The sequence below is a fragment of the Aphis gossypii genome, chromosome 1, assembly GCF_020184175.1.
Source record: "Aphis gossypii isolate Hap1 chromosome 1, ASM2018417v2, whole genome shotgun sequence".
Classification (NCBI taxonomy): Eukaryota; Metazoa; Arthropoda; class Insecta; order Hemiptera; family Aphididae; genus Aphis; species Aphis gossypii.
The window spans coordinates 47,909,547-47,923,278 of record NC_065530.1 but is presented as its reverse complement, the minus strand read 5'-3'; the positions used below and the strand labels follow the sequence as shown (position 1 = coordinate 47,923,278).

General features: G+C 24.9%; 1 protein-coding gene across 8 annotated transcripts in view; it reads left to right on the top strand.

The window, feature by feature from the left end:
* LOC114131383 (RNA-binding protein Musashi homolog Rbp6) overlaps nt 1-12,427 on the top strand; it is a 368,433-nt gene extending 356,006 nt beyond the window's left edge. For 4 of the 8 annotated variants that reach the window (XM_050198728.1, XM_050198726.1, XM_050198729.1 and 1 more), the window contains 2 exons: nt 4,739-4,811; nt 4,954-12,427. In XM_050198728.1, the coding sequence (XP_050054685.1) occupies nt 4,739-4,811; nt 4,954-4,990 (110 nt within the window). In that variant the 3' untranslated portion in view covers nt 4,991-12,427. Of the gene's footprint in view, nt 1-4,738; nt 4,817-4,953 lie in introns of all 8 variants that reach the window. The other 4 variants (XM_050198727.1, XM_050198730.1, XM_050198733.1 and 1 more) reach the window with 1 other exon arrangement.
* Nucleotides 12,428-13,732: the final 1,305 nt, after the last annotated feature.

The following is a 13,732-nucleotide window of genomic DNA, read 5'->3' as shown; positions in this document are numbered from 1 at the left end:
TTATGACATTTCCTTCTTCCGGACTCCAATGGTTAGCTTGTACATGTATAATAATAATAATAATAATAATATACATTTGGTTCACCGGAAACGTAAATTTTTCACAATTCTTGTTACATTTTTAACAATAAATATTATAGGTATTTAAAAAAAAATACTATTTCGATTACATGCCATTTACGATAAAAAAATATAAGCATTATTTTATATATATTACAATAATCGAATATTATTCCTTCTTTCTTGTCCATTATAATATACTTTTATTGATAATATATCTGCACGCTCGTTATGTCACAAGCAGCTCGCCTATTTATAGCGTATCCATTCTGGAACTCTAGGCCCAGACGTTACCGAAGTCTATAATCGAAGATTTTATTTTTTAGACGAAAAACAATAAGAGAAAAATTACAACTTATTATTATTTTCATGTAGACTATAGAGAGTTGCTGACGTTGAGATAAATATTGTTTCCATCTGCAGTGTTAAGGCAATTCCTGGTCCGCATTGATAACACATTAATAATGAAAAAAATGAAAAAAACGCAGACATTAGTATTTCTCTTCAATTCTTTATAGAATTTACGTGTTTTAAATTAGAAAATAGACTTGTGGAACTCTTGCATATACATTATTTATAATTAATTATCCTTACTACATTATTATATAATAAAAATATATTATAAGGTTTTAGTGACGTTTATAATAATGTACTTTTTATTTATTTATTTTTATAAACATAAATTTATTATTCATTAAATTGTTAATTATGCACTTCAAATATTATTATATTCATTATAATATTATGTAGGTTTTCTAGTATATTATAAATATACTTTTTTTTATCTTGATTGAAAGAAAATAAGAAATCTCAATGAAATTGAGCGCTCAGCTGGGATAAGTTTTTCTGACGAAATTCATTTAGTTTGTCGATTTTTTTAATTTTATTATCGCTGTTAGTTATACTCTCCGGTTTTTGTATTAGCTGTACTAGAAAGTTTACGAATTACGATATAGTAGACAATTAAAATTTTTCTAACTATCAATTCTTTATTTCAAGATAAAATACTTTGTTTCTCGACTACATCTTAATTTACAACAGTTCATATGTGTTTTTTTTTTTTTTACTAAGTATTTTTCCATCATCGATATCACAGGCAATACGAGTAAGCGTACCATATACTTACATAAAATACTATCCAAGCGACCATTTTTTTTTTGATTCAATACATACACAAATCAAATAATAACATATTATTATTATTACAAAATACGTCAGTACTTTTCGTATATTAATACAAATACATCAAATTGAATGATTTTCTTTTTGTAACTGTTAAAAAAAGAATATATAAATGAATAAAATAAATCATGTATCATTATATTCCTCTGCGCACAAACAAATCGTTTTCTTGACGCATAGTTACAGTTACCCCCCTTCTCATCACATACCATCACTACAAACATAATTAAGTTATCGTTATTATATATTGCATGCATGAGTGCGTAATATTATGTATTTTGTATATTCGAATCCATATAAAAAAAAAAAAAAATGTTGAGTCGTAGATTTCCATTAAAATTAAATCTCGACATACTAAACATTTCGTTTTCCCCTTAAATATCGCGAATGAAACTATATTATTTTATAATAATAATATTATTGAACTGTAACTGACATACATCCATATCAGTATATGATAGTATATCTATATATATATATATATATATTTTTTTTTTTTTTTGATTCAATACATACACAAATCAAATAATAACATATTATTATTATTACAAAATACGTCAGTACTTTTCGTATATTAATACAAATACATCAAATTGAATGATTTTCTTTTTGTAACTGTTAAAAAAAAATATATAAATGAATAAAATAAATCATGTATCATTATATTCCTCTGCGCACAAACAAATCGTTTTCTTGACGCATAGTTACAGTTACCCCCCTTCTCATCACATACCATCACTACAAACATAATTAAGTTATCGTTATTATATATTGCATGCATGAGTGCGTAATATTATGTATTTTGTATATTCGAATCCATATAAAAAAAAAAAAAAATGTTGAGTCGTAGATTTCCATTAAAATTAAATCTCGACATACTAAACATTTCGTTTTCCCCTTAAATATCGCGAATGAAACTATATTATTTTATAATAATAATATTATTGAACTGTAACTGACATACATCCATATCAGTATATGATAGTATATCTATATATATATATATATATATATTATTTTTTTTTTTTGATTCAATACATACACAAATCAAATAATAACATATTATTATTATTACAAAATACGTCAGTACTTTTCGTATATTAATACAAATACATCAAATTGAATGATTTTCTTTTTGTTACTGTTAAAAAAAAATATATAAATGAATAAAATAAATCATGTATCATTATATTCCTCTGCGCACAAACAAATCGTTTTCTTGACGCATAGTTACAGTTACCCCCCTTCTCATCACATACCATCACTTCAAACATAATTAAGTTATCGTTATTATATATTGCATGCATGAGTGCGTAATATTATGTATTTTGTATATTCGAATCCATATAAAAAAAAAAAAAAAATGTTGAGTCGTAGATTTCCATTAAAATTAAATCTCGACATACTAAACATTTCGTTTTCCCCTTAAATATCGCGAATGAAACTATATTATTTTATAATAATAATATTATTGAACTGTAACTGACATACATCCATATCAGTATATGATAGTATATCTATATATATATATATATATTTTTTTTTTTTTTGATGAGGTGACAAACGTATATCCTACCATAGCCCAAAATCATATACAATAAAAACAATATAAAAGTTTATATGACGAATTAATAAAGTAATCAATTTCGATTATAATTCGTTCAACATCGAAATGACGTTTCTAATCATAAATAACAACTCTACTATAGATTTAATTCCCATACTGAAATATTCATTTTTCGAGAATAGTGCATGCTTCACGTCTTCACTAAATAGTCATGTAGCAAAATTGCCTATACATAGCGCCGGCCAACAGATTTTAATATTGTAATATTATTATTATAACAAAAATATCGATATTAACTAAATTATACTATTATTTTATAAAAAAGAAACCATTCATCATAACAGTGCGTTTTAGACAGCGCTATTGATAGATTTTTCAATCGTTTTTTTTTTGTCTATTCATTATATTTTTATATAAAACCAATTTATTACAAACTATATACTTATATTTGTAGATGAAAAAAAAATTAATGAACATATATCCATAATAATTTAAAACCTTGATCTTTTAATATACTTGAAAATATATTAATTGAAAATTATTTACTTTACATTTAAGGTGAGGTTATGCGCGCCTCATTTGACTAACCACCCTCAAAGCCGTCACTGATTTAGACATTTACTACAGGGAATATTAATAAACCATATATTATAACATGGTTTATAATATTTTATAAACTTTCGCAGAACGTCGATAGCACATAATATTATTTTCAAGACAAAATTATGCGTTAGAAACGCGTATTTCAATCCGGATCGCATTACAAAATCATTATTAATTATTATTTAACGCACGACTGGCAGTGACGAATGTGCGTATTATATACATATTACTCTTAATCTAAGAAAGCACGACAATGAAATATCTCTCAAACCGGAAAATTATCTGCCTTGATTTGAATCACAAATAAATATAGTTCTCTTATTTCGACCATTTGTACTGATTTTTTAAACACTGCCTGTAAAATCATGTATCCAAGCCATCGTCGTCGTCGTCATCGTGAAATCGAATAATACTAATAGTAAAAAATAATGTAATATATAATTTATTAAACAATTAAAGATCAAAATAAACGTATACTTGGATATTTCAAAGGGTATATAATATAAAGGCGATAATATAATATCGACGAGAAAAATATATTTTTATAACATAATCAAGGAAACGTTAATATTAGTCTCCAATTCGTATAAGAAATAAACCTTTTACGCGTGACGGGGATACCTGTGGTATGATTTAATATAATATAGTTTTAAAATTGTTATTAAAGATTAATAATTTTATTGTATAGACGAAACTTTTGAATAACTTTTAGTATTTATATATACTGTTATTCTGCTATATAAATGTATAAGCTCGATTAAAAACAGTCTAACCTAACACCTATCTAAGCGGCTGTTTTAGCTATGTGACAATTTTTTTTTTTTGAATTTTGACTCATGGCGTTTAAATAGTACAAAATTATTTAACTCAAAATATTTTTAATGATCTCTATACAACGCATAGTGATCAGATCGTTTAGACTTCATGTTTGTATGAAGGCTAAGTTCATGTGTTCAGGGTTATCGTTATCATAAATTTTATTTTAAACTATGCATTTTGGCGATATTACAATATTATTATCATTACGTGATCTAAATCACAATATGTTTAAAATGTCCATAGTTATTCGAAAAATTAATAAATTAATGTTTAATAAGTTTTAATGTCAAAACATACCTAACAAATTTTATGTAACTTCGTGTTGTCGGCCGGTTGTGTTGATTTGTTTGGCTTGTATTATTAACAAATACGACATAAACACATTACAAACACACACATACACACACACACACATACAGATACGCCTCTTTTGTAAAAAGACATTTTTTATTACTATAATTATTTTTATTTGTTTAATTTTTACTAACCAGTATTTTTTTTTTTCAGGGGGCTTTGATTCCGGCCGCTTTTACCAATGGGTACCACTGAACAACGCAAGAGTCAATAAATTTCTTCCATCGTAAGGTCATTGTTGTTCATTCATAAAAATTACACCGTCCAATCACTCTTTTTCTTTCTTTTTTTTTAATTAAAAAGAAATCATAATAATTTATTTATATTAATTATCTGTTTGACGTTTTATTTATATTATTTTATTACAGGTTGACCGATATTAGTCGCCCCTATGCGTGTGATTGACTCAATAACTCACAACTATCACCAGAGATATATATATAAACGTCTCACTCACTCTCACTTACACCAAAGGTTTTCTTTCTCAATAATGCTATTAATAATAATCGTTTCTATATTATATAATAATTATAATAATTAAAAATTTAAAAAAAACATGTTTTATTATATTAATAATGTTTATATTATGATAACAAATAAAAAAAAATAATATATAAGATAATTACTTTAAAGAAAAAAAATTATTATTATATTCGTTTTTTTTTTTTTTTAGGGTTTTTATTATTATATAAATGAAATTACCCAAAATATGTAAATTTAATAATATTAACTTAATACTTATATTATATAATAATAATAACTATACCTAAACTAATTATAATCTCTGAACGATAAATCAAACCAGGAAATCAGAAAAAAAAATTGTCGCGTGTTGCTCATTATAATTATAAGGGCGCAGCCATATAATAATTGTAGAATAGAAAAAAAAATCAACACCATCTATTAAGATCTCATAATGAATCACACACACAATATACCTGCACAATATGCAGGTAGTAATAATAACAAAAAATACTGTTATATTATCAACTACCGTCGAATCGACGAATGTTTCGCGAAACCGTCATAAAATATCATCATAATCATAATGTGTATAATATTATGTGCTTATTGTATGAACTGCGATAGGTATATTATATTATAATAATATTAAAATCAGATTTTTGCTATTCGAGAAATTTGACTAAGTCAGATTTCATTCAACTACTTAGACTAAATAATACGATTCGACACTCGATTATTCGTCCTTTTACTTTTAAACTCCGTGTAAATAATACCGGATCGATCCGTTCAGACGTGACTCGCGACAACATTCGACGTTTTGTTGTTATTATTACCTAATAACATTTTTATTGCCATGGTAACTGATTCTACACTACATTTATTATATCTAATATACATCTTTAATTTTCTCGTTCTATGCTATGAAAAAATAAATATTAAAAATACGCGTCATAAAATAGAAAACATTTGAAAACAGAAAAATTTAACAATCGAGCACACTACTGAACAATTTAAATTGTTTATAAGTTTAATTTTTAGGTTGATCATATTAATAATATAATAATTATTATTAACGTATTTATTATTTACTTACTATGATAATATATATTGGAAAATTATAATAATTACTTATCGAACCGACGGGTAAATGTTTTATTATTATAATGGTTATAATTATAATAATCACACGATGACGGACACTCGTCATGAGTGTAATTTTTTTTGGTTTTTTATAACTTTAATATAATGGGCCACAATAATATTTATAATCCACCTATCCCTCAAATAAAATACCACCACCGCCTCCACTATCAATACCTCCACTCTCACCACCACCAACTTGATGTGTGAATTATTTACGGTTTTATTTATTTTTTTCGTTTTTGCTATTTCATATTTATTTATTTACGGTGATAATCAAATTTTTGTTTTATAAATATAATTATTATTATTTTTTCGTTTTCGTTTTTATTTTTTTTTTTTTAACGAACAATTATTATGATAAACCAATAGACTATATTATATTATAATTATTATTATCATTATTATTATTATTATTATTACTATAATATGTTTGTTACGTATTTTTAAAATTATTCTTTGTCATTAATTTTTTTTTCGTTTTATCGTTTTCTTTTTTTTAATTTGTTATCAAAATATTGAATTAAATATAATTGTTGTTAAAATATTATTGTTATTACGGCTTTAAAACGTATCTTTAAATTAATAATAATATAATTCGTCAATAGTTTAATTTAACATTATATATTATACATATTATAATTTTTCTTCTTTTCTTTTGACTTATCTTAATATGACTAAGTGTATTTTGTTTGTTTTTTTTTTTTTGAATATCCCCATTTTCCCAAGTCCCCACCCTGCCCTGTTCGAATAAATATAAAATATATTGTATTATAATATTATACAACACAATGTATTTATAATATATATTATATGAATAATTACAATTATAATAGCTATATATAAACGTTCTGTTTCTTTAAGCATACATAACACCAATCACATAATCCATACCATATTATAATGTGTCGTCATCTTTACCGTTATTTTAATATTTTATAAATGCATATTGCATGTATATATTCAATATTTTAGTATCGACCGTGTTCAAATGACTGTCTGTTTGTGAGTACATTTTACCTATTATAATATATAAAATACAACATTTACGGAGTGGACAAAATAAAAAAAATTATCTATATAATTTTCGTGACATTAAGTTTTAGAACAAATTAATATTGCTTTATTAATTGACCGCTGTTGAATGTGAACAACTGAAGTTGTCTAATGAAAATCATTTTCTAAAAAGTCTATCCCACCAAGGTCAAGGTTATACAGCATCCATGTAGTCTTAAATCACTTTGATGTCATCGAAATCCTGTCACTACCGACATTACTCTCGTATGCATACGCGCACAAGGGTTGTGATTTTTGCTAAGATCTGTCACTTTTATAATAAAATAATTAAATCACCAGTTGACCTCCGCCGAGCATTTTCTTAATTCTCCTCGTACTGCTATTATACATTATGCGATGTCATGTCCTAATTGTGTAACAACAAACAACAACAATTATAATAAAAAAAAAAGAAAGATAATAGCATTTGATCTTAGATCATAGAATTTTTTATGATCTTAGCTTTTGACGATTAATGTTATGAATAGTTTGTACACAGGATGATTAAAGCTACTACTTCGCGCGCCGAAATCTCAAACACCACATCAGGTGTTTTCATTGTCCATAACTCGTGGTCAGGTACGTTACTAGACTAAACTTTTGTGGATAATAATTCTTTTTGCATATATTAAGTATAATAGTATTATACTGTGGTCGGAGTGAAGTACACGGAGATGCTATCCATCCTCATAATTTCGTTTACACATTTCATCTACGGAAAATTGATATAAAAATCAGTCTGTCCTTACAATCGATATCATAAATGTGTCTTATATTTCGTACTCACGTTATTTTATGTTTAGTGAAAATAATTGAAAATCGAGACTTTAAGATACATTGTTGATATTTGATTACATTATTCGAAATACAAATTACACACGTAAGTCGCTTATTCTAATCCACCCACATCCACAACTAATATATACACTTTCGTTCGTATATGTATTGCAGACAAATTATTGTTTTATTTGTCATTAAATACACACATTGTATACTATTATCATTATATCTGTAAAGTCTTGGTTGTGTTATAATCCTAGTTATACTCCATGAGGTAATTTGCACGTCCGTCGATACACTTATCTAACTCTTGGAAATGATGATGACGTTGTTTGTTATTATTAATTTTCAAATATTTGACGAATTTTTCATAAATCATTTTCATTTCCATCACCGTTTTCGATTACTATTATTGCAACAATTGTGTCAAGTCGATTTTTATATTCAAAATGATAATCAAGTAAATAAGACTACTCACCTAATTTTCTATTAAATTTCACGCTATTAATTTAAATATCGATATTATAATGATATAAATATTCAAATATTAAATTTACGAATAAGATTTAAATTTTTTTCATCAATTACTATATATAATATATATATATATATAATATTATAGTAATTCATGAACTTTATTCTTAACTTTTTTGGAAATCATGATTTCAAAATTATTTTAATAATGACTCGTTTTCATGAAAAGGTTCCGGCTCTCTATTCTTTAGACGAAAAGACGTACATAAGTCCCACGATTTTATGAAGTACACTTGCAACTATAATACAAAATGTGATGCGGTTGTTTGAGTTAATCGTGAAATATGAGGATTATTATTGAAGAGTTTGGTCTAATTTTGGTAGGTATGCCTTTTAGAAAGTTTTTCATTAACACGTTTACACCAGCAATATAATAATATTTTGCTTTACATAATATCAATATACTTACCAACACCACTTCAAAACATTCCTACATTCGATCCATACTTCTCCATTTATTCTACTATAAACGAAATTGAAAAGCGTTTATATTATTTTAATATAATATACAAAATATGATAAATGGTCTGCAAAACAAAATTAATACCCCATTTAAGTAAAATAAAAAGCCATGTTCTTTGTAAATAGAGTAAAGATGTTTTACAAATAAAAAAAAATAAACTTTTAATAACATTATTAATTAAAATATGTACTTATATTATTAACGATAAATTATATTATTTGAATAATATTGTGTACATATTTTCTTATCCAATTAATTTATATTAAATCTACAATCTACAATTGTAGAAACATTTTTAAATATTTATATATTATGTATTATGTATTTATAATATATAAATTATTATTATTTATTACCTATTACATTTGTCACTATGACTAAACAATATAAAATATAATATAATATAGCTATTAATAATACATTTTAATAATAGTTTTTGAATATATATTAGGTATATTATTAGGTTATAACCTATTTTAGACACACTCTCACACGCGCGAGTTTGTAGCATTGTGGTTCATTATAAAAAATAAATCGCTCTTGTATTGCTCTATTATAATATAATATACGATTGCTTTTAAATATTAATTTATACACCGTTGAGTGATTTCATTTATAATTATAACGGTTTTTATTCTTTTTATTTTTAACATGTGATATTCATTATTAACATTACGTAAGACTAAATAAAATATGTATAAAAGAAAAAAATCGCTATACCTATGTATTGAACCCGTTATGATTGGGAAATGTATTCCCATTTACTTTTGTTTTTTGGTTACTGGGCCCCTGTGAAGGAAAATACAACAATAATAATTAATACGAAATTATAATAACGTTTGTTATTTTAATACCTAGCTAAATAAATATTTCTAGATACATGATAATTGAAATTTTTAGCCATTTTATTAGTATATTCCTTATTGACTTCTAGAAATGACATAGTAGAGAATTTCCTGAAAAATTAACTCTAAACAAAATTGTATAGTCACGTTTTTACTTGAAAATATTAAGTTATATAATATACACGATGCGTTTGATATAATAAAATATTATAATATATATATATTATATAATATATACGTATTATATAATATTATATATATATATACATATTTACTATACAAAAGGATAAAAGAAGCTCAATTTTTTTTTAACACTAACGATATTTTATATTTTTTCTTGAAACTTTAAACTACGAGTATATACGTTTGCATCGTAAATTATATCCCATTCCTCTATCCAATCTCTACCATCCCCCATATCTCTCTATAAAGTATAAATATATATATATATATATGTATATTTTATGCATAAATTTAGAAGTAAATGAGTAAGTCGCACACCTATGCCATATACGATGTAATATACATGTTATATCCGATTTCGATCCAATAATGATATACCTATATAAAATATGTGAAACTTGATAATAATATTGACGAGATTTGTATACAATCTTTGTCTAGTAACAGTGGCAATTCAATACCATATCAATGCTAAACATCTGAAACTAATGTTTAGCAATTTATTATGGCAATAATTAGCGTATAGTAGTATACACGATTTTTTTTTTTTATAATATATAAATATATATATATATGTATAATTATACATACATTTTATATATACATAATATTATAAACGTATGGTACCAATAAAAATAAATAAATAAATAAAATATGTAATATTATATACTATGTTATGCCGCAATAAAATGCTGTGATTCTGATGTGAAATCCGGTAGTGATGTCTGCGCGCGCAAGTGCGATTTTCAAGTTTTTTTTAAATATATTATCGAACACTGGTAAATGAACAACAATATAAAATTTATATAATTAATATACGTTTATGACTATTGTAAAAAATGTAACTATTTTTTTTTTTTTTTTATCCATAAACGTTTTAAACTTATTATACATCAAAACGATTTATAATACTATATAATTATAAATTATTACTTTAAATCTGTAACTAAATTATTGATTATTATTATAATTATAACAATATTACTGTAATTTTAGTATATATTATTATGATTATATATATATATTTTTTTTTGTCTTTCATACGATGTGTTTGACCGCAGTGTTATCGATATTATTATTGTACAATGATTTGTGTGGATTGTCGAGGTCGGATCGAAAGCGTATACAAATGAAACAAAAAAATGACAAAAATTAGCGTTTTGCGTTTTTTTTTTTTTTATATATATATCATGATGAAGACCTTGGTAATTAAACAATACCTTTGTATATTATACACACTATGAAAATATTTTGCGGGACATTGCAATTTTTGAGTAAATAATTATCAATTAATCAATTCAAATTTATAACCGTACTAGTTAATGACCTATATATTACAATTCTTAAACTATACTTTCGTTATAAGAAACTATATTATGTTATTATATTATTATGGTTATTATTATTATTATTATTATTATATATTAGATTTTAAATTGTTTTTTCCTTTCAATGTCATATAATAATAAACATATAATATAGAATAAATACTACCTGTATACCTATATTGTAGTGCTATTCAAATAATATATATATATATATGTGTATATATATATATATATTTATTAAGTAGAACCATTTACTTGGACGTTTATATGATTTAATATACAATTAAAAAATATTATAATATTATGATGTATAGTATAGATATTTTGAATAATTTGAATAATATTACGACGGCGCGTTTGCCGTCGAAGAAGACGAAGGGCTTACCTTCAAGATTCAAATAAACAAATTTAAATTTAAATAATTTACAAACTCGCACGATAGTTTATCGTGCAATAATATTATAATATCATATTATTACATTTACAACCAACACACACGCGTAGGTAAAACGTTAAGACAAGGGATAATAATATATAATCCTTGTACATATACACATACCTATAGGTATTAAACAACAATGACGTCGTATAACGTTCGGGATTTGCTAGAAAACCACGAAACGGACGATCGAAATCTATGCGACCGTATGCCTACCTCGTACAATTTTGTACGATATACATTTCATGTTAACCAAACGCAACGTTCGAAACTGCGTCGTTTGATGTATACGTGTAAAATTTAATAATATTATGCACACAATACCAGGATACAAATAAGAAATTATAATACCTTCGATTCGTTCCAACCTCGTAAATCGGACAAATCGCGCTCGCTACACATTTCGTTTCCGTTTAAGACTTATATATTTACTTCCGTACATATTCACACACACGCGCGTATGCACATCCCTCTACCTGTATACGTTTTGATAAAATTGATAGTATCCGCGCGACGACGCTGCGCCGTGTAGTGCGACGACGTTAAATATTTTTGCAAAATTTCGTAATATAAAACAAAACACAATCGCGATGAAAAAACAAAACAAAACAGTATATCAAAAGATAATTCTATGCAATTTTTCGCTCTTAACACGTTGTAAAATATACGTGTGCGCGTCCGTTTGTATATAAAATACCGTTGTTATAATTATGCGCACGCGCTATTTATTACTGGAGACCGTCATAAGTAATAAAAAATATAAATACAGTATAGGTAGGTTATTTGTAGAGAAACGCTTATGCTGTGTGTATGTTTATTTTACTAGTATTATAATATAATATACCTAACACATATTACGATACGATTGAAACGATGTATACGTATAACAAACGCGAGGCGAGTCGTCGACGGAGCTTTCATTAATTACTATCATTATTATATTCAAAACAATGCTTAATACCATAGTTCTTATTCTAACAAAACGTACACACAGTTATACATTATATATAATATGGTATGATAAATAAATTTTGTACAAAGTCTATTATGTATATATATAATTTATACGTATATATATATATCTATATTATTATCTACTTTAAAGTTGCTTACCTTTAAGTTCTTATACAATATAATATTATATAATCATTATCAATGAACGGTTACTATGATTAAAAATAAAAATATTGTTTCACGTTTAAAAACACATGTGTGGTTTATTTTTGTTTTCTCAGATACTTGCATTTTTTCCTTCTAACACTATAGAATAATAAATCCTTACAAAATCTGTCTGTGTGCATTTGTTGAAACTCGATCGCTGACTTTAAATTACCAAATATTTATAATATAATGATAGACACGAATTAAATAGTATAATAATATTATATAATATATAATAAATTAAAATCTAAAATCATTTTTGTGACATGATTAAATCTATAATGTATTGTCTAGATTGAAAGGTAAAAATTACAGTTTTTATGAATGATTATAATAGAAAGATCGAAATACTTTTGGAAATAATTATACAATTACAGATACAGATAAGGATTTGTATATAAATAGCATATAACATTGATCAAATGTCCAATTCTAATTGTATGTGGCTTACCTACATTTTATTTTTGGGATAATTTTGGTTTTAAAAGGGTCATTTGACTTAAATTTTTAGTTCAAAATAATATATACTTATACAGAAACTACGACCGTGAAAAAAAAGTTCTAAACAAACATCCAACATTTTTTTCATTAATAATTGTATTACCTATATATTAGTTTTGTTAATCAACGGTTTTATTAATTTAATAATCATGGAATTCATTTAATTTTGGTGAAAACTAATAAAGATACCTAAATACTATACTATAAAATAGAATTATATCTCTAACCTACCACTTTAAATGTAGTGGTATC